Source organism: Stegodyphus dumicola, chromosome X2 (genome assembly GCF_044657685.1).
Source record: "Stegodyphus dumicola isolate Sdum_Otavi_A_Nest chromosome X2, ASM4465768v1".
NCBI classification, from domain to species: domain Eukaryota; kingdom Metazoa; phylum Arthropoda; class Arachnida; order Araneae; family Eresidae; genus Stegodyphus; species Stegodyphus dumicola.
Genome location: NC_140781.1, coordinates 101348864 through 101375623, shown reverse-complemented (window position 1 = coordinate 101375623; position 26760 = coordinate 101348864). Strand labels below are relative to the sequence as shown.

Below are 26760 nucleotides of genomic sequence, written 5' to 3'. Positions count from 1 at the left end.
GAAATATAAGGATTCACGTCAGCAGAAGTGGCGAGCAAATTACAATACAGGATCCACGGTATCCAATGCAGTACTATACAGATGGATCCAAGCTCGACGAGGGTACAGGTAGTGCCTTCGTCCTGTACCACGGAGGATGCAAGGAAATCGAGTGGAAGGGGCATCTTCAACCAATAAACAGTACATTCCAGGCTGAAGTCATAGCCATTACCACTGCGATTCAGCATGCAATTGACAGCGGGATCACCGATGCAATGCTGTTTACAGATAGCATGTCAACGCTATTCGCCCTAGTCAACCATAACCACACCTCCCCATTGGTAGCGGACCTCCAGAATATTCTACAATCACATCCTCAACTAACTGTAAATTTAATATGGACTAAGGCACACGTTAACAACGAGGGTAATGAGACAGCTGACCAACTGGCAAAGGAGGCAGCACGCAACATAGCTGCACAGATGGTAACTATTCCAGCGCCACCCTCGTATCTCAAGAGAACTCTTAAGGAAAAAGGTCTGCAGAAGTGGCAAGCTGAATGGGAGACCTGTGATACGGGTCGCAGAACCAATTTATTTCTGCCTAGAGTGAAAACGGAGCGCCAATACTCCATACCTCCCATCACTAATTACATCTCGGGGCACGGGCCTTTTCCCACCTATTTTGAGCGATTTGGTATCTCTCATACAGGCTTGTGCGTCTGTGGGTCGCTCGGAACTCCAGACCATTACATCTTTGAATGCCCGCTCACGGAGGATAATCACCTCCACTTGCCAGCAGACAACCAAATAGCCTTCAAACGATTCATCGTTAATAACAAAGGCACAGTGAATACCATCTGCAGAATAATCAGCCAGATAACCGCCCTGGGGCAAGACCTATGCCAACCCCACTAATTCAGGGTCTTAAGTGAATGTAAGTACTCCTCTGCATCTAAGGAAATACAGTATCTTCCTTCTGCTAAGCGCATGTACCTTCTTTATTAATAGTATTTATGTGTCATGTCATGTATGTGTTATGTTAATATTTTTTTTTCTTTTTCTTTCTTTTTTTTTTTTTTCTTAAATGTGTAACCAGTATGTTATGTAACGTATACCTTGCAAACCTAAATGTGTAATACAATATAAATAGCCAATGTATCTCTCATCTGCCCCTGTATGGCAATGTAATAAATCTTTTAAGATCTCAATAAACCTCCGGTAGATAGGGGAGGGCGCGGGACATATGCCTGTTTACCTCTGTTAAACACCAGGCGTCCCCGTCCTCCGTCACCTGTCACCTGCATAAGGCTCCAACATGAAATATCTGTGTTTCATTTACAAAACAATCAATTTGTTTGATATTTTCCAGCCCAAAAATTTCTTCTAAATCTCAAGCAGTTTATTTTGTTTTAAAGTTGATCTAAATACAATTCTGACTCGTAATGTCTTTTAAATAAAAAAAAAGAAAAAGAACGAAAAGAAAATCTTATTGTTGACTTCAACATGCTGTCACTTCAAATATAAATGATGAAGGTTGATTACACATAACTCTTAATTTGAAACTACATGGCGAAACGGAAAAACTATGTCAACGGTTTCTTGTTTCAGTAACACAGCTTTTTGATGATTATTTCTTTTGATAAGTACATCAGAGATCACTAATCACCAGTTTAGTAACACTTTGGCAAAAATGCCATGGGCAGTGAGAAAAAAGAATTATACTATTTACGATAGTGCGACTTCTCGGTCATTGTTTCGTGACAAAAACTTAAAAAGACACCGATGATGAAATTTTCTAAAAACAATTCCTCACGTTCTTTCACACTCGTTCGTCGTTAAAAATCTACAAACACCTTCATACGACTCACAAACAAATTATTCGCAACCAGGCGGATCAACTGTTTCAGAATGAATAACTGCTTTTACAAGTCTGAAAGGAAAGTTTCTTAGAAAGAAAGAACCAAATGTTAACGCCAGATAAAAATCACTTTTGAACAACTGAATCTTTGACAAACAGTGTGTTTAGTCAAGTTTGTTTCATGCATGAGCAACAAGCATATCGGGAAACGAAGTAAGTGTTAAAACGATTTAATTCATTTTTTAACTCGAAGAATAATAAATTGTTTGCAAGGACGATTCAGCGAATACAAACCACAAAATTTTTGTTTAATTAACATACGACTAAGAAACAGATAAGTTAAATCCAAATGGAGTGCAAAGCTTTTCTATTAATTACATTTTAATAAAATTTTGCTGGTAAAAGGAACTGCTTGTATTAGAGAAATTTCGCAATAAATTTCGCAAGTCTTTCATGCATTCATTGCGTAATAAAAAATTCATCATTTATTTAAAACCGCTGCGATTTAAGACTAATGGTATATACTATAGTGTGCAAATTAACTGGGACAAAGCGATTTTTCACCATTTTGAAGACGAAAAGCACACAAGAAAGAAACTGATTTAGAAAAGATTTTGAAAAAGATTAAGCTGGTTGCCAGCTAGGGACAGCAGGTCACACAAAGCAGTTACATCTCCTTAATGCCGTCTGTGTGTCTGCTTTTGACTACTTATAAATGGTTTAAACACTAAATTAAGATTATTTTACCATTTTTAAGCTTGTTTCTGTGAGACCTTTGCATACTTTTTAAATACATTTTGCATTATTTCATTTTAGTGTAATAAAAATGGATATAACGCTTAGAAAGAGAGCAAAGATCGCCGCACTTGACAGTCACACAGCCATGACTATATGACTTCCACAGCTGGTATTGGAAAATGGAGTGTTTTCCGAGTTCTGATGAGATAACGAAACTGGATCATTTTCTCCAGAAAGGAAGAACAAATATGAAAAGAAAAGAAAAACAACTCCAAATTTTGCTCCATTTCTATCTGAAATAACATATTAATCCAAAAAACGAACAAAGACGTTAAAGGTGATCTATTGCCTATGGATATTGATATTCGTTATCCAAATGTGCAGCGTAGAATTCTCACTGCTGGTCGGAAGGCGAAAACGTCAATTAAAAAACAACTTTTGACCGATCAAATGAATCAAAAACGATTATTGTGGGCAAACAGATGCGAATCTTGGCCATAAATGACTCTAAAATGGTCATTTTCAGCGACGAGACTCATTTACTTGTGCATGGTAACACATCTAACGTTACTAGACGAAGACCACAAAATACCCTCAAAACCAAATATATTAGACAAGTACTAATTTCAGATAATTTAGAAGTACTACAAAAATTTTCATTTTCGCAGTTAAGGTGCAAATAACTCGTTCACTTTATTTTCAAGTTTTAAGTCAGTTTTTTGTAATTATTTTTTTCCTTTTCTCAGAGAGTCCAGAGTCAGATATTTTCTACTTGTCACGGTATTCTACCATGGTATTCTGTCTTTCAAAAATATATTCCTTAATTCTCAAGCTTATTAAATTCACATATAAAAATCCTCATTTGAATTTGTGCATTGAAAGCAGGATTAGACCCTTGAAATGACCTCCTTTCCTCTCGTAAATCGGTTTTGTATACAGAAATTGCGACAGCAGGGAATGCAGGATATTCAATCAACTTCAATCGAGACAGTCATAGTGCCCCTTTACGTCATCAAAAGGAGGCGCCGCGGCAACACACAGAAGGAAGAAAAACGCCGAATGAGAATAATGGAAGTAAGATTTAAAGAGTAATTTGTATTCATAACTTATTTCTTTGAGTAAAATATCATATCTTACTGAATTTCTATGAAAAGATCAAACCTTTTTTTGCTTTAACAACCAACAAAACAAATACTTTATTTTAAGCAACATTAATGCAAGCTCTAATTTTGCAGGCTGCTTGTATTGTGCATGGTTTATTATATGTACTATCATATGTAGTTTATTTTACCATTACGAGAAATATTGGCCTCAAATCTCACATTAACCAGGAAGAGTATTATTTCGAACTATTTTTCTTACATTTAAAGTTATATTGTTAGCACACATAGCTTTATACTATCCAATCATTTTCATATAATTTCAGATATTTTTACTTACACTACAAAATAGTGTTTTATGAAATTTGATAACATTGCTGCCCTCAATTTAAATTTATCTTTAAAATCGGAGATTCCAAGGTATTCTTACACTCAGATTTCTTTTCAAAACTGTTCTTATTGATTTTTTAAAGTCAACAGGTTGAATAATTTACAACGAAAACAACCAAGTAAATGCCAGAAAATAAACAATGAAATTTTCAGAGAATGACAAACTTTGAAGGAGCACGTATAATGTCAGCTACATTAAAATACAAAGCAGTTCCAAAAAAGCCCTGCCGATAGGCTAAGAATGCCATAGAAGTAAACCTTTACTATGATAATAGACAGTAGAACAAAAACTAGACAGTAGACAATACGCTCAGGGAACACCGAAATGAAAGGTCTTCAAATTTAGGTGTTTGTTGCACCTTTGCTTTCCAGAGATACTTCTGATACCCACTAACTAAAGGCTAAATATGCCACAGGTTGCCAGAGTCAAGATTCTCCTGATAAAGAAACCATGACTTAATTTAGCTGCTGCGAAATGTCAAGTAACAACTTTTCAATCATGTGAAAATAACTGTTATCACGTGTTTTATTTTTGAAAATTTTATTTATGTATAAATAAATGTATGTCTACTTATCACATACTATATATCATATATCTCAAAAATTATTTTCCAGATTCGATATACTGGATCAAGTATGAACACAGCTCGCACGTTCGGGCCAGCAGTTATAACAGGAATATGGGAAAATCATTGGGTAAGTAAACGAAATGTTAATAATGATTCTTAAAATGATAAACAAAACACGCATAATCTAGACCAAAGATTCTCAATCATTTTCTTCTAACTACCCCTTTTAAAAAAGTATTTTCTTCATCGACCCCTTACATTTTTCTCTATAAATATACTGCATACAGAATTATCATAATATAAATAATTGCACATAAATAACTTAAAGGTAACAATTAGAATAAAAAATACGAATAAAAGTTTCGAAAAATAATTTTCATTAGATTTATGTTGTTATTATTATTAATATTAAAGTTAGATACATAAACATGTTTTCAGAAACAAAATCACAAGTTCTAATTTTACAAAAGTTTTATTTTAGTTAATATGATGGCTGCGCTTTATGTATTGATGCAATATTTTTTATATGTGATGTAAAATTGCTTAACTTAATTTTTAAATGGCCTAGTTCAAAACTAATTAATTTGTGTCTTGTTGTCAGTAGTAAGTTATTGATTTGATTAAAGCCAGCTTCCACTAAAGTAAGAAGTGGGAAAAGTAAAAAATTTTGTTGGTTCCGTAAACAACTTTTAGTAACGATATTTGTATCAGATGACTTTCAGATTCAAAAACTTTATGTGTTCTGAATAAGACTTGCACTTAAACATGCTGCTTCAATGAAATCAACTCTTCTAATATCAAGATCAGTTATGTTATCAGCAGTTCTACGAATTATGCTGGCACGTTCGAAGTTTTAGTATCTTGGAAGTGAACATTAAAATCTTCTTTTAAATTTTGCGAGCGGCTTGTATGTAACAGTATATCTTCTAAAGACTTTTCGTATTCCTCGTACTTTTTTTGCTGGCACTTTTTTGTATTACTGCGTTTCATTTTTTATATTATATTTTTCTCATAAAAACTTATTTTAAAAAATATTTTTGACTTTTAAAATATGTTAAATAATTTTTGTGCCTTTTCCTTCTTATATTTATTTTATATGATTTCTTCCTTACTAAGTGGTGTAGCTTATTTTAGAAGTCAAACGACAAAAATCAGCGTTATATTTGCAAATTTTCTAGGACTGATTTCGATGGTTTGACTTCCGAACCATAAAAACTAGTGTTGGAAAATTCGCAAATGAAACGCTGATTTTTGTTATTTGACTTCCAAAATAATCATTGTTCGGCGTGTTATTTTAGCCTACATTACATGATGTAGCTTTATATTAATAAGCAATAAAAATATTAATAATTTTTTTGTAATCAATTTGATTTTGATCCTGCCACCCGTGCATATTCGACTATCGATCCCCAATCGAGCCCTTGATCATCATTGACCCACTTTAAAATTTCATCGACCTTCTCAGGTGTAAATACTGACCCCTTTAATAAACCCTGATCTAGACCATGAGTTCTTATATATTTTTTGAACGCAGCTTCTTTTCATCTAATATAATTTTTCAGTACTACGCTTTCCATTCCTGATCTCTTCATTAAAATAAAGAAGGAATTTTCAAAACGTTCAACGCATTTATAACATGATTTAAGCGATATTCTCGAAAAACTAAACAAAAATTATTTAATTAAAAAGTAAATTAAACTGAACAGTAGACGTACATTAGACGTTTATAAACACATAAAAATGGAATATATAAAAAATTTCTTATAAAAATATGGAATAATCTTGAATTTAGCAATATACAATCACCTTATGTACTTTCAGGCATCCTTGAGATATGCATAATATTACCAGTACTTAGTTACTCCTTAAAAGCAAAATTTTTTAAATGGTTTCTGACCCCAAATAGTATTTACTTTTCTCACATGCTTACATCTTTTTCACTGGTCATACCTTTTAATCCCATGAAATTTTCGACACATCTTGTGTTAACATAGAACAGTGGTCTTAAAACTGTGTCCGGCGGAATCCCAGTTTCAGCGAGCGTTTAGTTACAGATTAGTTTTAAAACTTATGATATGGTCATCATATGTCAAAGAGAATCACGGGCAAATCTTTACGAAACTAAACATTTTTCTAATGGAAGATGAATTGAATTTAGACGACAGTGTTAAAAATTATACAATGCCGCACATTTTTTCAGTTGAAGAAAACTATTAAAGAAAATAGGTGAAAGAAAGGGTTTCTATTAAAGGTGGGCTGCTTCCTCTATTTTCAGAGGAAGCAAGCACACGAGCGGCCGAGCGATAAAGTCGCTGAACACTGCTAGTTCTGACCTGGGCTCTAATCCAGGCGAAGGGGCTGGCTACATGGGAGTTTTTGTGGTTTTCTCCATGTGTAACGTGTATACAAGCCGGTTTCCCTTAGAAATTCCTCAACTAAGGCAAATAGCCCTAGAGTGCTTTCCGTAACAAATTAAAACCTTAAAAAAACACAGAGAAAGAAACCTAAGAATGACTGGATAAAATTCCATTCGAGTACTACGATAAATCAGGAGGCTTGCCAATGAAGGAAAGGGGCAAATTTATCGACGGCTCAACATATTCGGTGATAAAGTCTGAATTTAAGCAAGAGCAGCTCGTAAATCTTTGGTTCTAGATTCATTCAAAATACCTAGAAGTTTCTCACACAGCTATAAACATTTTAATTCCATTCGGAACAACGTACTTAAGTAAAATAGCTTTGACAGACTGTATAAGAAAATGCAAACACACCCCTGCCACTAGAATATAATGCAAGGGTAGGTGACACCTGGAACACAAGTTAATGCTATTAATAATATGGTCTCGTGAGATGGCCAAGATCACTGACGCAGAGTAATCACTGAATAGCGAAGTATTCACTAGTGTCTCGCGATTTACCCAAAATGAGGTGATGAGACACTTCATTAATAAAACAAAAGAGCATGAAAAAACTGAATTCATTAAAACAGTAATTATAATTGAACAGCGCTGACTATTGTTTAACCGATAAGCTCAAAATTATCATATAATGATACCTGCTTATTTTAAGAACTCTAGTTAACTAGTTATCTATTACAAGTAAAATTTCAAATGTTCTGTAACCTCTAATTTAAAAATGCTAATTTATACTATTTCGAAGAAGATAGTTCTACATTTTGATTTCTATTACAGAAAACCTCTTTGCTGAACAAATTAGTTCAGTTTGTTCCACTTATCCAAGCAAACTATCTAAAGGCAATTTACTTTTTTCAGGCAGTATTTTCCAAATATTCTTTTGGTAAACCAAATCAACATGCATCCACGAGAGAAGCGACTGGAAACTTCACAAGAATAGAACTAAAATGTAGTATAATATACGAACCCTTAGCAGCTTCCTTTACTTGAAAGAAAGTCACTTTTGTAGGGGGGGGGAATATTTTCGTAAAAAAAAGGCCTATGGAACTTCTTTATAGTTGTATGTCCAAATGATTTTAACATTTGCGCCCGATCTGCATTAGCGGAGTTTACTGTTGTAGCTGAAGTACGGAATGATCGTGAAGTTTCCGTTAAAAACTTTCTTTACATTCACAAATTCAAGTCAAGAAATTCTTTGCCTCTTTTGACAGCAACAGTTTTCGTTAAAAGCTTTATCCACTATGATGACAAAATTTACATTAGTCCCTTGCAAGATTATCCAAATAAAGCCTATGAGCATTCGTCTTTATTTCTAATCTGCGCATCTCAGTCATTTGGTATATTTGAGACTTTTGCTTTATTTATAACAGTAGATTTTGTGAAACTACGATTTACAGTGACTGGAGATGGGTACTGTAGTAGTAAATCGGTGAATCTGTGGATCCTCGTCGAGGATCATCACGAATAACATTACTATTACGCTTTGCAGCTGGTTGAAATTCTGCATTATAATATCTTTTATTTCAAATTTAAAAAAAATCCTTTAGCATGTAAAACATCGTGCCTTTTGATGGGGAGAGGAAATAGCAAAGCTTTTGCCCTTGCAATTCTTGAGGCAATTCACTACCTCTGGCAAGCTTCTGAAGAAGCGCCGAACAAACTGGACTACAAGGCTTTGCAATACCTATGCTCAATAGAAATGGTGGAAATAAGAGCTTCTTAAATTTACTTGGCATGCAAATTTATTTTCATAAATGTGGAGTAACCTCTGATACGATAAATTTAAAAAAAATTAATTGTGAGGCATGACAGATTTTTTTTTAATAACGTACATATTTTTCACATCGGTGAAAGATTCAATGAAGCGCTATTTTGATGTAAAATAAAAAAAATTCATTGATTAATTTAGCTGATATTTTTGTCTGCTGCGCGCATTTCACACAGATCGGCTCCCAGTGGCATGTGGCGGAAGACACAGTACGCTAATTGTTTGATCCGGGTTTATTTCTTGAATGGTTCGTCGGTCCTACTGCACGGCTTGATAAAAGATTTAATCTTTTCATTTTCAATCTGTGTTCATAATCGCACTGTTCATTCAAGGTCTATCATTTTAGGAATTTATTGAAGATTTTCACTTCTCGTTTCATCATCACTATTCGGGACAGCAAGCATAGGTTTTTCAGGAAAAATTTTATAATATTCAGTTTTTATTAATTTTGTATATAAGACTAGTGAAACCAACAAGGGCAATTTACCGTAATTCGGCTTTTGTGAGATCAGAGACTAAATGGACAATTTAGCATAATTCCGGTTTTATGACATTATCGACTAAATGGAGTAGCTACATAAAATAACTTTATCGTCTAAAGCATTAATTTTGCAGTAATCCTTACCAAAAACTAACTAAAATTAAAAAAAGCCTTTCATTGTTCTGTCTTAATATTAACTTCGAAGTAGAATGTCCAGATTTTTGGTAGCATCATTATGTTTATAGACAACACTGTGAGGTGCTCGTTTTCTGACTTGTTTCCTTGTCCAAAATAATCAGTGGTTATTGTATATCACTTTTAGGTTTTAGCTTGTAGGGTTTATATTTATTTTAACTAACATTTATTTTAAGTTTAAACTAACTTTCCTGTCAAGCCTTACTTTCCCCTGAAACTGCCAATGCCAGGGTATGTAAATTTTAGTAGAACGCGCAAGGATTCAAATTATCAGCGGAAGTATTCTGAGTTAAATAGAAAGGAAATGAGCTCGAGATGTGCTGTTCTTACTTCACGAGCGCGGAGGTAGTTAGCCAGAAATTGAAGAACCCCGCGTTTCGGCCTGTGTGCTTGCCTCGGAGAATTGTTAATTGTTCAACATGATATTCAAAGTTTGCTGAATTAGCAGCGGTATTGTAAAACGCGGTGAGGTTAGTTACTTTTAGTGAGCCTCGTAGTTAGAGTCTTGTTATTATTTTCTTTTCAGGTTCTTATTTTTATTTTACCGCCGGGTCAGCGTAGTTTGTGAGCGTCAAGAGCACGCAATTGTAATTTCTTAAGTTGAATAAAAAGGGACTTAAACCCTTAGCAAGACTCTGTCTATTTTCCAGTTTCAACAGTCACCTCTTGGTTGCGTGCAGGTTGGAGGCGCGCAATTCTACATTGGCGCCCGAACACTTATCGAACTGAAATGGCCAAAAAGCGGATGGAAGCCGCGGGACAACACCAAGAAATGGCAAGCCAATTGGAAGGATTTGGATACCTGGTCCAGACTTTGAGAGCGTCAATCAAGCCAAACGTCAATTTCGACGGAAAAAATTCGGTGGCGATATTTCTAGAAGGCCTAGAAAATCACTTTCAGCTCTACCCTGTGCCTGAAAGACAAAATGTTGCCATCGCCACATCTGCACTAAGAGGACAGGCCGCGCTATGGTGGAAGAATATAGGCAAATTTTTATTATGGGAATTGGGAAGCCAGACATATACATTTGAAAATTTCAAAAAATCGTTAGTAAAGGCCTTCCCCATAGTGAAAGATCGAGCAAGGCTAGAAGCCGAACTATATAGTTTCTATCAACGGGATATAGAAGAGTTGACGGACTTTATTTTGCGAAAAATTAAGCTGACGGATATGCTGTATGGGAAGAAACCCGACGCGGAGATTATTGAAATAATCTTACCAAGATTGTTACCTGCTGTTCAAGACTACTTCGAAATTAGCTCATTGCAGGAGCTCTTCGAATTGGCGGTGAAGTTTCAAAATCGCAGAATAGCGGAAAAAGCTAGAGGGGGCATCGTATTCTCAAAGTACCCGAAGGAAATCTTCAAATGAGCAAACCAGAAATGCAAACCGCTCTTATGGGGGAAAGAGCTATCAAGCTAACTCATCGAACCTCGAAGGTCAAGGCCCAAAAAAAAAATTCGAAAACAAACATCCGCGTACCCAGAAGGCAGAACTTGAAAGGAAACCTTTAAACGAGTAGAGGGGCCTGTGAAAGCGAGGGTCCAGACCCCGGAAGTTTTAAAAAAACCCTCAAAAAGACATTTAAATACGGTCATCGAAAAAAACTCACATCTACCAATTATACAAGTCCTGGTTGGCGAGGTACCAGTAGAAGCCCTCATCGATACAGGAGCAGAAGGAAATTTTATGAGCGAAACATTCTTCAAAAAGAATTTTTATAGGGTACGCTTATTTAAAACCAAAAATACCGAAATTATAGCGGCGCAAGGAAAAACCTGTCACTGCATCGGGAAATTATCATTAAACATACAGGTAAAAGAGGAAAGCCTCAAAGTATTAATTTTTGTAGTGAAGAATCTGCAAAATCCTCTTATTTTAGGTATGGAGTTTTTAAGGGCCGCGAGGGCCAAATTGAATTTTCAAGACAGTTCCGGGGTGCTGGAGATGGACCAGAGGGTGGTGGAACCTGTGGAGAAACCGCAAGTGGACCTTAGCCATCTGAATGACCATGAAAGGCAAGCCATCCAGCAAGTGGTGAGTAATTTTTCTAACTTTTTTTCAGAAAAGCCGGGTAGTTGTCAAATAGTTACGCATCAGATACAATTAACTGCCGAAAAACCTTGTAGGACTAAACCATATCGTTATGACAAACAAAAAGACGTAATCATCGAAGAACATATTCAGGAGATGTTAAAGAATAAAATAATAACGCCCATAAATAGTGAGTACGCGAGTCCAGTCGTACTGTGTAGGAAAAAGAACGAGTTTCCTCCTTCGGATAAAATGGCTTGTAGGTTTGCTATCGATTACAAAAAACTAAATAGTATTACTAAATTCCCAGTTTACCCTTTGCCGGTTATAGAGGAAATTATTAGAAAGATCAAATCTACAAGATACATGTCTACTTTGGACTTAACGTCTGGCTACTATCAAATAGCTATGAGACCCGAAGACATACATAAAACCGCGTTTATAACAAAATCGAGCACTTATGCATTTTTACGCATGCCCTTTGGGTTGTGTGGGGCCCCATCAACATTCCAGAGAGCTATGGACATTGTTCTAAAGCCTGTCCTAGGAAAATCAACTTTAATCTGTCTAGATGATATAATTATAACGAGTAGTACGTTGGAACAACACATTAAAGATCTAGAAGAAGTTTTTAAATTATTAAAAGAGGCCGGTCTTACAATTAACGCCTCAAAATGCAAGTTCGCAACTAAAGAACTTAAATATCTCGGTTATAAAATTTCGCAAAAGGGTATAGAAACGCAAGATTCAAAAATAAAAGCAATCAAGAATTTTCCACCGCCCAACACCGCCAAGAAACTTTCTTCTTTCCTTGGGTTATGTTCTTACTATCGGTCTTTCATAAAAGATTTCGCTAATATTGTTGAACCACTCTTAGTAAGTAAAAGAAAGAGAAGTAAATTTACGTGGACAGCGGAAGCAAATACAGCATTTGAAAGATTAAAAGAAGCGCTCATCAATGCCCCTGTCTTGAAATTCCCGGAGGGGGACGAAAACCTGGAAATTGCAGCAGATGCGTCGGACTATGCGGTGGGTGCGGGTCTCATGCAGAATGGCCATCCTTTGGCATTTTTTAGTAAAACTTTAAACTCTACGCAAAGGAATTATACAGCTACAGAGAGAGAAACATTAGCCGTATTAATGGCTGCACACAAATTTCGAGTTTATTTCGGCAAAGCGCCAGTAACAGTCTTTTCGGATCATGCGGCTGTTGGTAGACTTTACTCGGGGAAAACATTAACGCCCAGGTTAATAAGATGGGCTTTTAAACTCCAAGAATATAATCTCAGAATAAAATATAAACCGGGTAAGGAAAACAATGTAGCTGACGCACTTTCTCGTATAAAACTGGACGATGAAGGAAATGAACTTAAATGCGCTGTGTTGACTTCAAAAATTTTAGATTCTAGAGATACGATTATCACTGAACTGAAAGCTGATCCTGAATTTGGAAATATCTATGCATATTTGAAAGACCCCGAAAGCTTTGAGCACACAGATATCGATGCGATAAGAAATAGAGCAGAAAACTATGAAATAATAGATAATTTATTATTTTATATGAAAACAACAAACGAAAATCTCGAGTACAAACCAGTCATCCCAGCCTCGCTTCGATTAAGCATTTTGAAGGAATTACACGACGCGAAAACAGCGGGTAATTTAGGGGTCAGAAAGACTTTAAAAAGGGTACGCGAGGCGGTATATTTCCCGCAAATATACAAAATAGCAACTGCGTATGTCAGGTCCTGCAATCAATGTCAGTTAATAAATGATATTAATTACAGCCCGGCCGGGTACTTAAATAGCATTTGCGCTACATTTCCGAATGAAATTTTAAGCATAGATCTTCTTGGTCCCTTCCCCCAGAGCGAGTTAAATAAAAATCGTTTTCTTATAGTAATAGTAGATCATTTTTCAAAATGGACAGAAATTGTTCCACTTAAACGCGCGTCAGCCAAAACAGTCGCAGATGCATTCTTACACAGATACATTTTAAAATACGGTGCACCGATAAATGTCATTAGCGATAACGGAAAACAATTCATTAGTCAAATATTTGAAAACATATGCACTGGACTTGGCATACGCCATATCAAAATGGTTCCGTATAGACCACAGGCAAACATAGCAGAAAGAGTGAATAAAAACATCGTAAAAATAATTCGCAGTTACGTTAGCACACATCACAAGCACTGGGATGGCTACATAAATGAATTAGCTTATGCTTTAAGAACGGCAAATCACGATACTACGGGAAAAACTCCAGGAGAATTATTTTTAGGCCGAAAGTTAATTACGCCTTTAGATAAATTATTCTTTGTGCAACAAAGAGAGCAAGAGTTTAAACAGAAATATGTGCAAAAACTTATTGATCAGGCGCGTAAAAGCTCGGATACGGCAAGAAATAAGCAAAAAGTGTATTACGATAGAAAACGCCGTGAAGCAGATTTTAAAGTTGGGGATAAAGTATTGAAGCGAAAATTTTCTTTATCAAATTCCCCAGATAATTTTACTGCAAAGTTAGCTCCAAAATTTGAAGGCCCCTATGTAATTCAGGAAATCAAAGGAGTCGTATTGTACCTTAAGAACGAGAGAGGGGAAATCTGTAAAGCAAGTCCCGACCAGGTGAAAAAATACTATAATCCAAATGATTTTGAAATCCTTAAAAGTTTCTTGCAGGACTCAAGTCTAAAAGAAGTAGAAGGTCCAGAAATAACGACAACTGTTCCACCACCCAAGAAGCAGAGAACTGAAGAGAGACCTAGCCCTTCTACAACCTAGACGACGGTACCAAAAAGAAAAAGTGAAAACCATCGGACTCCAGCATTTAAGAAAAACAAGAATGAAAAGCCATCGCGTAAAGAAACCTTGGTAAAGAGGAAAACACCACCTACAACGTATCGCAGTAGAAATTATACATCAAGGAGAACGCTCCCAGGGCCAGAGAGTCAAGTGCAAGCAAGGCCGCCGTTCCGGAAACTGAAAAGACAGCAGGAGGAACGAAAATGCTATGAACAACAGAAGAAATTCAAGAAGGACTCCAGACCGGAGGACGTCAAGACCAGCCGTCCAAGAGAAAAACAAAAAAGACAGCAACCCGACGATTACTCCGCCAAGAGGCCAGCATGCAGAGGACTAAGAGAAAAACTAATGTGGACGACACTCGAAGGTCAGTAAGGAGAAGATTGACGTCCATGAAACCTATAACGTGGGAACAATTTTGCCAGAAAAGAATGACGGAGTTTCAATCATCGAAAACTCAAAGATAAGTTAAAATCTTCTATAAAATTTTTTCTTTTGTTCCGAAATGTTATGCATAAGTACGAAGTTCTATGTTTTGACGAAAGTCAATATGTCTCGGTTGAGACTTAGTTTTGTTTTACTTTATTTAGCTAAAGCAAAAGTATTATTTTCTTTAAATACAAATCTAAGAAAAAGCATTTTCTGTTGGTCGAAAGACTAATTCTGTTATGTTAAAGCCAAAATTTGGCCGAAGATAAAAATAACTTCGTATTCTTGTATTAATAAGAATTTTAGTTTCAGTGCCGCCAGCTTGGCGAAGAATGAGTAAAGTAAAAATTTATTTTCTCTTATTCATTTTATGGTAAATTGTAAAAATCATATGTATTAAAATTTTGTAAATGTACGTAAATACTTGAATGTTATGTAAAAGTAGAATTTAGTCTAGAAGCATAAAATTTTAGATTCTAAAAGTAAATGCTTAAAAGCAATGAATTCGAATTTAAGTATTAAACTGTAGATAAAATCATGCTTTAGAGCGAAAGCCTGCATGTCTAAAGATGAATGAGGGGGAAGTTAGAATGAATGTGTTTTGTAGGGTTCTCCACCTACACTTGAATTTCTAAGAATGTTAAAGTAGCTCATCGAGTTGTAGAATGTCGAGTAAGGTGTGTCTATTTGGTCGTTGAATTCTAACAAATCATGGTGGTTAGGGGAAGTGTTGTAAGACTAAAACACGAATATTCCCGTTTGACACCACACACGGTGGAGAGCCAGGGTAAAGTTAAATTAATGCTTGAAAAATTGAATGAATGTGAATTAAGCAATAACTAAGGAAAAACGAATCATTTAAAAACAAAAATTTATTCAGTGTCAAGAAAGTGTAAATTATAATGTATTTAGAAAGATACTGATACTTATTCCTTCCAGATGCTGGAAGGAAAAGAACAAGATTGATTGATGAAGTCCAGGAAAAGTTGCTGTAAGAAGAGAGATTTATATAAGTATCGACAGAAATTTAGTATACATTTTGTTACATAAGATTTTTTTCTTTTGTGTAAACGAGGCTCTTGAGAGTTAGTTCAGAATTCTAGAAACTTTTCAACAGGTCGTTTGTAGGACCTGCTTCCAAGTTTTCCAAATTCTGGCAGCGGCAAATGTAGGGTTTATATTTATTTTAACTAACATTTATTTTAAGTTTAAACTATCTTTCCTGTCAAGCCTTACTTTCCCCTGGAACTGCCAATGTCAGAGTATGTAAATTTTAGTAGAACGCGCAAGGATTCAAATTATCAGCGGAAGTATTCTGAGTTAAATAGAAAGGAAACGAGTTCGAGATGTGCTGTTCTTACTTCACGAGCGCGCAGGTAGTTAGACAGAAATTGAAGAACCCCGCGTTTCGGCCTGTGTGCTTGCCTCGGAGAATTGTTAATTGTTCAACGTGATGTTCAAAGTTTGCTGAATTAGCAGTGGTATTGTAAAACGCGGTGAGGTTAGTTACTTTTAGAGAGCTCGTAGTTAGAGTCTTGTTATTATTTTCTTTTCAGGTTCTTATTTTTATTTTACCGCCGGGTCGGCGTAGTTTGTGAGCGTCAAGAGCACGCAATTGTAATTTCTTAAGTTGAATAAAAAGGGACTTAAACCCTTAGCAAGACTCTGTCTATTTTCCAGTTTCAACAGTCACCTCTTGGTTGCGTGCAGGTTGGAGGCGCGCAACTCTACAAGCTAGTAGCAGAGCAGGTGCAAAATTACCTGACGCTACTAGTGAAAGAGCATTTATTTGAGTCTACATATTGTCTATGTATAGAAAGTGAAACACCGCCGTGAGATAACAATCCACGACCTTAGATGGTTTTGATCCTACGCGGATATATTCGTCGTAAAGAACATCACTAACAGTGATTTTCTGTGTTCAGTTATCTTTTTCAGAAATATTTTGGTCAATGTTTATTTATGTTTTCTAATGTTTATTTATGTCCAGTTAATAATGTTTACTTGTCTTAAAAGGTTATAATGTTTCTCCATGTCCTCTGAGCGCCGCCTGAGATAACCACTGACCTGGCTTTGTTGTAAAAGTATTACAGTATTAATAGTCAGCCTGGCAGAAGGGAATATTTCCTCCGTGTAAAAATATAAATATAAATATTACATGGGCATACAAGGCCAGTGTATAAGCATAGATATTTTGATTACAAACATTGTCTTTTACAAGTTATATATGATAATTACATAAAATCATGACAGCTATGTGTACATTTAAACATTATCTGAATTCATATTTACAATACTTTTACTGAGATAATCAAAGTAAACTCGTAATTCATTTACACATTTACTGGATTTTCAATATCATTTAAACTGCTTTACAATATTATTTTTATCAAGTACATACAAACTGGATATTAATATGCTTACATTACAATAGTTTTGCTCTTACTGTCCTGTTACTATTCTACAGGGTGAGCTATTTTTCTAGTGTTGATTTTCAGTTGTTGTAGTATTTTGAATTGCTATTAAAATTATGCTGCGAAGCTACAATTCTCAAGGGAAGGGGAGAAATTCTTAGTACCTTGCTGAGCATAGCCTGATCACCTCCTCTATTTTAGTTTTCGTCTGCTTGTTGCTGCAGCTATTCTCCGCTTATTGCGGCCAGTATTCACTGCTTGGCATTTTTAAATGCAGTTTATCGGTTTGTGGGCAGTTGAAGAGGAAGTGATCTGCATCACCTACCGCACCACATTCACACAATTCTGATGCTCGTTTGCGAATCTCTTGAGATAATGTGGAAAGGGACCATGGCCAGTGTAGAATTGAGTTTGTGCTCCGCTGTATGTGTTAACTGAGCACGTAACTTTCCGAAAGAACTTGTAGGTTCTCCTCCCTGTGCTTTCCCTTTCCCATCTTTTCTGTCATTCTTGTAAAATGTTATTGAGCGTGATTTTTTTAAATAAGACTGCAGAACACTTACTGCGTTTTCTAATCTACTGGAGTCATTGGCTGCAGATTTTACAAGCACGTCCGCCGCTTCCTTGCCAGTAATACTTCATGTCCTCTGAAAAATACGGTTACTTTCATAGATGGTCTCCAAGGAATGTTTCGTTATATTTATTTAGAAAATTCAAATGATCATTAATTAATACAAAATTACACAGTATTTAGCTAAAACTAGAAAACTGGGCTCCGGTGTGAGAAATGATTTGCGTATTTTTTTTTTTTTTTAATAAGAAAAGTGTCTTTGACAATAGTAAAATTCACTCTATAATACTACGTAGCAATAAAAAAAATACCATTCATAAACAGTGCTCTTACACGTAACATTTCTTTAAAGATTTAAAGCTCTCCTGCCCCCCCCCCGTTTATGATATTCACTAAAGTACGCAAACATTGAACATGTGATCAGAGGTGGACAAACATTGTAGCTGAAACAAGTAATTGCAAATTACATTATAATTGTAATTGGATTATGCGATTACTTTGTAACTACAATTACAATGTAATTGCTTTTCAATTCCAGTTACAATGTAACTGCAGTTAAATCGCAAATTAAGAAACCTAATTTCAATTGTAATGCAACTGCAATTAGGTTAGGTTAGGTTATTTGATTACGGCAAAGCCTGGGGGGCTATCTGCCTAAGGGGATGGATGCCTTCGTGGAGGACTTTCTCTAAGGGAACTGGCTCGTATTCACGTTACACATGGGGAAAACCATGAAAACACCCATGCAGCCAGCCCGTTCGCGAGATTCGAACCTCGGACCGAACTACCAGTGTTCAGCGACTTTACCGCTCGGCCACTGGTGGGCCTACAACTGCAATTACATTGTAATTGCATTATCTAATTAAAATTACAAATTATTTGTATAATCTAATTACAGTTACCTATTAATTGTGAAATCTAAGAGCAGTTACATTGTAACTGTAATTACAAAGTTATTTATAATTTAATTACTTTTCCAATATAATCGCAATTATATAATCTAATGCAATTACAATGTAATCGTAATTGAAATTCCAGTATGTTATTACAATTACGTAAGTAGGAAAGTAATTGTCTCTGATAATTTCAGTTACAAAACTTAGGAAATCGTGATCAGATATCGCTAAGCTGGTTATGGTTTTGGTAACAAATTTTTGTCCCCAAATTTAGTGACCATTTGGAGACATCTAGGTCCGATCCCTATATAACAATAATTGCTGTGATCCTTACATGTAACTATAACTCTATATGCCTTCTAGCAGTTTCAAGAAATCATAGCTTCTGAAACTTCTCCGAAGATGGAGGAAAATTATACAAGACCGGTGAGAGCATCATTTCAGAGATGAGTTCGCAGTAGAGATCTCCATGCGAGCTTTGCGTTTTAGATATGCTCTCCATCGTATTGCGTTTAACGTTCTTAGCAGTTTGAAGGGGATTGTGCTCTGTCATACTGAGAAGAACCGTAACAGTACGTTTGTGAAACGTCCCAGAACTGTGAAGTGTTTCTTTGGCTGAGATAAATTATATTAAGTTATCATCGGCTCTGTGTGCATTCAATCTATTACGAACTCGTACGCACGTGACAGTATTATATTTATGTATGATGGTATAACAAGATCACTGACAGTGTTTGAAGCTTTTATACAGGGTGTTTGTTTTTAAACTGACAATAATTTTAGTTCCCAAATTTGACGAGAAATCGCCAAAAGTCGCCAAAATTGACGACATTTTGGTCCGGTCCCAGTATCACCGTAATAGGTATTGTAATTCATCCCTATATTAGCTATAAGCGTAATTTGACCCTCATATTGCCTTCCAGTAATTTCGAGAAACAGAAAGTAGTAGAAATATCTCGGCGGTTGGGTGAAAACTATATAAGACCGGTGAGATCAGCAGCTCTCAGTTGGTGTTGTTAAGTGCCTATCGATGACTGTTCCGACTGAAGGTTAGGTTATATCGATTGTGACAAAGCACAGAAAGGCTATCTGCCTAAGAAGAGATGTGCTTTCGAGGAGAACTTTCTAAAGAAAGCTGGCTGGTATTCACATTACAGTGGGTAAACCTACAAAAAGGCCTATCTAGCCAGCCTCTTCGCCGAGATTTAAGCTAAGCGTTCCGTCGCTGGTGGAAATTAATGCAAAAAATTGGTCTTGTATTCAATCCAAGATCATCCTGAATAAAGCCTTTATTAAATATAACCCATATTTTCAATAGTTAGTTCAAGCACAGTACCTATTTACAAGTGGATGTAGCTTCCCGAAGCTTCGGGTTGTTCATATCTTCGGGTAGAAATAAACAAGCGTAATATTATAATTATCTGAACATGAACAATTGGCTGGCAGAAAATTCCATTATATTCTATCCGAGACCAACTCGCTCAATTAATATGTGAACTTCAGTTTGTTTTAGGGGTATTAACTACGAGTTAGGCCTTCATTAAATGCAAAGCATATTACAATAAATTGTTAAAGTAAGCTTTGTAAAGTAATTGAATTGCTTATGCAAGAAATTTTGGATAAAAGTTAATACGCGTAAATTTGTTAAGCAAAAGTATGAGTTGATTGTTTGTTTAATTGAGCAGGGCAAAGCATCAACGTGTAAGGATATCTAAAGGTGAGGATCTTTTATAAGGAAAACTGGTTTGTAATTATGAAAAGAAAACCATGAAGATACTGAAACATTTACACTGTTCGCCGGAATGCAAACCCGAATCGATCTACCACTAATGTGCAACGTAGTGCAAATTTCCTGTAAGTCGTCCACTTTTAAAAGTTCAAGCAGAAAAGCTGAACAATTTGGCTATTCTGGGTTCGTATGTTCGAATGTATGGCTCGATCGATTCAAGAACAGATGTGGGATAAACTTTGGAAAAATATGTGTGAAGCAAAGTCTGCTAGCATAGCGGATCTCGCGACAAGGATGAGTAAAACTTGGCGAGTAATAAGAGAACGATGCACAAAAGATAACATTTATAATGCTGATGAAACAATCATTTTCTGCTATGTAACCCAGCAGCAGACTTTTTAATTACAGGTGAAAAGTAAGTAGGAGGCAAGCTCTCTAAAAATCGATTGACAGATTTAGTGGATTCTAACATGTCTGGCAGTGAGAAGAAGAGAGAAATTGTTGGTTATTAGCAAGTCCGAAAACCCTAGCTTTTTTAAGCATGTAAAAATGCTTCCTGTTGATTATGACCCCATCAAGAAAGCCTGTATTACTTCGGGCATTTTCGCGGAATTAATTTCAAAATGGGAGAGGCAAATGAAGAAAGAAAAGCGTAAAATTCACCTTTTAATTGATAAGTGTAAAGGGCATCACAAAATCACTGGACTTAAAATATCAGGACTGAATTTTTACCCTGAATTCTAGAAGTATTTCCCAGCCTGTGGACCAAGAGGTCATTAGAAGTTTTAAACCAAACTTTCGCGAGCACTTGATTTTGATACTTCTCGATAGAAGAGCAAAAACAGAGACACCCTCAAATTCTAATGTAAACGTACTCGAAAGGATACGTTTAATGAACGATGTATAGGAAACGTTACATCAGCATGCATTACTAATTTCTTTCGTAAGGCTGGATTGCCTTTTTTTCAAGAAGAGCAGATCGCTGAGGAAGAAGTAGATGACTCGGAAAGTTTGGAAATGGAGAAGAATTTGAAAATTATGTATTTGTTGACGCCGATGTTATCACTTCCGAGATACCTACTCCCAAGGATATTGTAGCTGAAATTCAGTCTAAAGCAGATTAAAAAAGTAATGAAAGCGACGACGATAACGAATAATGTGAAGAATTTCGAGCTGGCCCACCCCCAACAAACTCAATGGCTTTGATTGCTTAGAAAACCTTCAAACGTTTTTCGAAGCCAGGGGTGCAAATGACGACGTTTTTCGGACCATGAGTCTTCTCCAAAGAGACAATAAGACAGAATTAACCGACATACCGAGCTTGCGCTTTTTTGTAGATAATACTTAGTTCTTCTCGGCCTTCTGGATTATGCTCCGACTTCATCTTTCTGCAAAGAGCTCAGGTCTTACTCCTTTGTGTCCTGAGGCTTTTAGTCCACCAGTTGGCAACATAGTGTACCTTTGGAGATTTGATCTGGAAAATCGAGTCACAAATCGTCTGAAGCTCTTTAATTAGGGTACTAGTGAAGTTATCAACGTCATCTGTATTGTGGCAGTCTTCTAAACTTTGTTCTGCACTTGTGAGAGGCTGTGTGCCTTTTGGCTGAAGAGCTTTAGCGTCCTTCGCTTGAGTTTGTACCTCTTGATTGAGAATTTTTTATTATGGTGTCCTATGCTGTACTTAATGTATTTATGGTTCGAGTTAGACGGGGTATCATCGACAATCCAGGAATGCAATTTTGATGCAAAGGCTGTTGTTGTTAAAGTTAAATCTGGCCAACCCTGTCCGGTAATTGTTTCGTAAGTGGGTTTGACTGCCTGGGACATTATGCAGCACGAGATCGTTACAGGCAATGAAGTCCTCTACCTGTCGTCCTCGAGCGTCAGCATCAGAGTAATCCCACAGTTCCGAGTGAGCGTTGAAATCTCTCGCTAGTAGATGGTGTGCTTTTGGATATGCTTTCAGGATTTCTTGTAGTTGATCAAGTGAGGCTTTCACATTTGCTGTAGGGAAAAGCTACAGCTCAGTAAAGCTCTCACGTGTACCAAGCAATTTATATGTAATATAGGACTTTGCTTATTCTCGTACTGTTAAATTTTTCATAAACACCGGCCCAGGATTTTCTTGGAATGGTGAGGGAGAGTTTTTTTTTTATAACATGTTGATTTTTTTTTACAATACCGTTTTGTTAAATGTTTACTCTTCTGGTCTTTTTCAGTTATAACCTTTATACTCAGGGCAATAATTGTTACTAATTTGCCACATAATATTTGCTGTTGTCTTGCATCACTTTATTGGTTCATCCGGAAAGTTTTACTGCAGTTACTCAAATCAAAATGCGTTTCCGAATTGTTTGTTACTGATGAAGGGAATGTCAAAATATGGTCTTTTCTACTCATGTTGCATAATTCTAACATGTATTGTGACATAAGTTTGTTTTAATGCATTGTTAAGTATTAAAGACCAAAAGTTCATTTTCTTCATGTTATATTCATTTATCTTAAAAAAGAAAAAATGCTAGTCAAACTGTTCGTAAAATTTTTGCTATATATGGACAAACTGCTGTTTCGACGACATAATTTGAAGACAGTTTGAGAATTTTAAGCCTAAAATTTCTGCTTCGAAGATGATGCCCGCTCCGAAGGACCTTTCTCTGCAAACGAGGAGTTTAAAAAAGATGTAGCTGAAAATTCATGTTATATATTTCAAGAACTCTCAAGCATACTAAATATTTCAAAAAGTACAGCACATGATGATTTGAAAAAGAGTGGGTATGTAAGCTAATACAATGTATGGGTATACGCATACTTTAACAGAGCAGAATATGTTTGCTCGAATTTCTTCATAGGATTCTTCGGAAATACTGTTCCCAAATGGCCGTTTAGAAAAACAATCGAAATAAAGCTCTTAGAATTGACCACTTCTGAATGTATTGTCTTCAATCATGGCATGCTCAGCCATACATTTCAATGTTAAATTTTATGGCTGGAATGCTTTGTGTCACTCTCATATTCGTTAGACCTTGCCCACTCGGATCTGTATCTTCTCAGGTGACTTCGAAATGCTCTGTAAGACCTAGACTTCACTTCTTTGGAGACTGTTAAACAGCACGCCGTACCTTCTTTACAAATAAACTAAACGACTTTTTTACAAAAAATAAAATTTTCCAGCTGCCACAGAGATGGCAAAAAGGTCATAGAGCAAAATAGTGCTATGTAATTCAATGAAATTTTCTTATGTTTTAGTACTACTTCATTTGTATTTATCTTTAAAAAATCGGAGGGCAGGGTAAAAGAATTGCACCACACATTATATCTACCAACAGATTATATATAGGCGAAAAAAAAGAAAATAAGACAATGGCTTACCAATAAATATTAGTTTACATGAATTTACAATCTGAAAAACACATAAACGACAACAAAACTGTATATATATTAACAATAATTTTAAAAGCAGTGTTCATATATTCATATACCAGAACTTTTTGAAGCATTTCAGTTTTCTAAAATCGCGCATCACAATTCACAGTTTTAGTCTGAAAAAAATTTTAATATATTATGCAATACTTTAGCTGAAACAAATACACCCAAATTATATCTAAATAAATTTAGAGTTTTTTTTGGGGGGGGGGTACGAAAAGAATATGTACAGCTTAGAAATTCGCTATAATAATGAAACTATTATCCTGCAAGGATATTAACTCTTTCATCACTGAGTATTAAGCAAAATGATTCACGAGGAATGTAAGAAACAATTTTAATAATTTGGGGTCCACTTAAAGAATTCTGCTAGCAAAAGTCAACTTATGTCTCGGAGAGGAGAAGGGAATGGTGTTTGTACCAGGAGTATTTTAGAGTCCTAGCTACATGTAGGAAAAAGGGCTAAATAATGTAAGATATCGGTTTGCCCAATTTTTTTCTAAAACGTAATTATTTTCTGTGATACAGCAAACATGTTATATTAAGGAACGTGTCCTTCTTGGTATTTTCTTATTCACCTATCTGCATCGAAATCATAACTGTGACTAGGCCAAGCAGAAAAAGTCTAATCTAGCGAAGGGAAACATTTTTAATCTGAAAGACCTCATTAAACTTCACCAGCAAAGCAAAAGGCGACACGAGCTGTTGAATCTTGAGTGATGTTCTATATTTATTACTAAATAATCTTTGACATAGAATTAAACAAAAATATTAAAAAAATGTATGTAAGTTGCATAAGGACTTGGAAAATGTCAAACAGTTGTTTTAGTTTACATTTATAAAATACAATTATATTTTTTAATTTAATGCGACTTTTGCATTTGTTTGCTGCTTGAAATTATTCTAGAATTTGGTTCCAGCTTCGAAACTTGCAGTTTGAGTTGATATTCTAAATGAAGATCGCAGTTATCTGCAATCTTAAATGATTTTTAATCTGCGTCATGTATGAAAGCGTTGACTCGCGATAAGAAATCCACAGCCCAAAAACATTAATGTGACCACCACTTACTTTCCATCTCAAAGGGAAATAGCCAATCACAGAAGGCAGGTGACAGCACACTGCAGTGGAGAGTATATAAAGGGTGTATATAAAAAATGTGACAGACACTCTTCATACAACAAATGTTATACAAAGTGAAGTAGTTAGTTATGAAGTGTTTGTATAACAAATATTATACAAATTGGCCTATACGTATGCTTGTCGTCACACAACAATTACACGTTGTGTAATACATGTAAGCATTACACAACGTGTGGCTTCTGGCGTGAGCATTCATGTATTACACGTTGTGTAATTGTTGTGTGACGACAAGCATACTTATAGGCCAAATAGGCTTGATAAATTTGTTATTCTGGATATTGTGCTCTCCGCAACTGCAATCCCAATTCCCCTCAACGTTAAACATGAAGTGACCTCAAATCACCTCCCATTTGCAGCTACCTTAGACGTAGCAAAAAATGACAACACTAAACTAAAAACAATCACGAACCGGACACTCTTCGAGAATACTTTGAAAAGCCGCCCCCAGCTTTTTTCTAATCTTTGTACTACTAATGGTATTTATAATGCAGTGAAGCTACTTAACGATCACTATTATTAACTTCATTAAAGAAGCCAGTGATAACATCGCTAACCGTTATAAACTATACAGACTCCCAGCTAATATTCGTCAACTCATGCATTATCGCAACAGACTCAGAAAAAAATTTCATCTCACTTGGAATCCCGCGATCAAAGAACACATCAACAGGCTTAATAAAGAAATTAAGGCAGCCATCAAAACTTATAAAAAAAGTTTATGGCACGGCAAACTTGCAAAGCTAGATAACAGAGATGATTCTTTTCGATCTCTTATTGAAAACTTAAAATCTAATTTCACCAGCAATCGACCGCTCTACTGCAAAAAATCTCATTGAATTGACTACTCCAGCTGAAATCGCCAACATTATTAAACATCTTAACAAGAAGAAAGCTCCGGTAAATGATGGCATTCCCAACACTGCTATTAAAAATTTCCCTATGAATGCTATTTGCAATCTTACGAGCATCATGAATGCATGTTTAACACATACTTATTTTCCTAATCAATGAAAAGCTGCAAAAATCATTCTCATTCCCAGGCCAGGGAAAACCCACTCCCAGCCTGATGTAAATCGTCCTATCAGCCTCCTCCCTGGTCTGGGAAAAATATTCGAATGAATCATACTATCTAGAATGAATACTTTCTTTCATCCTCTCCTTCCTAAGCAATTTGGCCTCAGAAAAGGACTTTCTACGACCAAACACCTGGTACGAATTACCAAATTTGCCGGTGCTGCAATACATGCCAAGCTTACTATTGCGATACTCATGCTAGACGTGGCGAAAGCGTTCGATAGCTTCTGGCATGACGGATTACTCCTGAAATTAATCATCCTTAAATTTGATGGAGAGCTTATATTACTCACTTTCTCTTTTATCAGCAATCGAACATTCTACGTTTCTGTTGGTGGCGAACTCTCTTCAGCACGCGTTAAGTAAGTTGGTCTTCCCCATGGATCGGTTATTGGACCTACCCTCTATTTGTTTTACGTTTACGACTTTCCAAAGCTGGACTGAATTAATAATTTTATGCTTGTGTGCTACGCGGATGACACCGCTTTGGCGGTGCAATCCGTTAACCTAAATCCCGCCATCACTATTCTAAAACGCCATATTACTGCCATTGATGCATGGTGTGCCCACTGGAAAGTCAGTATCAATGCCCAGAAGTCTCAGCTTCTCATAATAAGACGTAAAAAGATAAATATCCCCATCAAGAGAATAAGAGAATCATTCTAAATAGTAAATTCTCCTGGGCAAACCATATGCAACCAGTTCGAAGCAAAGCCATCAAAGTTATGAAGTGTTCATATCCAATTATT

At 35.9% G+C, this 26760-nt stretch overlaps 1 protein-coding gene across 4 annotated transcripts in view; it reads left to right on the top strand.

The window, feature by feature from the left end:
• LOC118199289 (aquaporin AQPAe.a-like) overlaps positions 1–26760 on the top strand; it is a 92565-nt gene that overhangs the window by 58357 nt on the left and 7448 nt on the right. For 2 of the 4 annotated variants that reach the window (XM_085810093.1, XM_085810096.1), the window contains exon 2: positions 4683–4763. The exons of 1 other annotated variant lie outside the window; for it this stretch is intronic. In XM_085810093.1, coding sequence (XP_085666219.1) covers positions 4683–4763 — 81 coding nt within the window. Of the gene's footprint in view, positions 1–4682; positions 4764–15702; positions 15755–26760 lie in introns of all 4 variants that reach the window. One more of the 4 variants, XM_085810095.1, reaches the window with a different exon arrangement.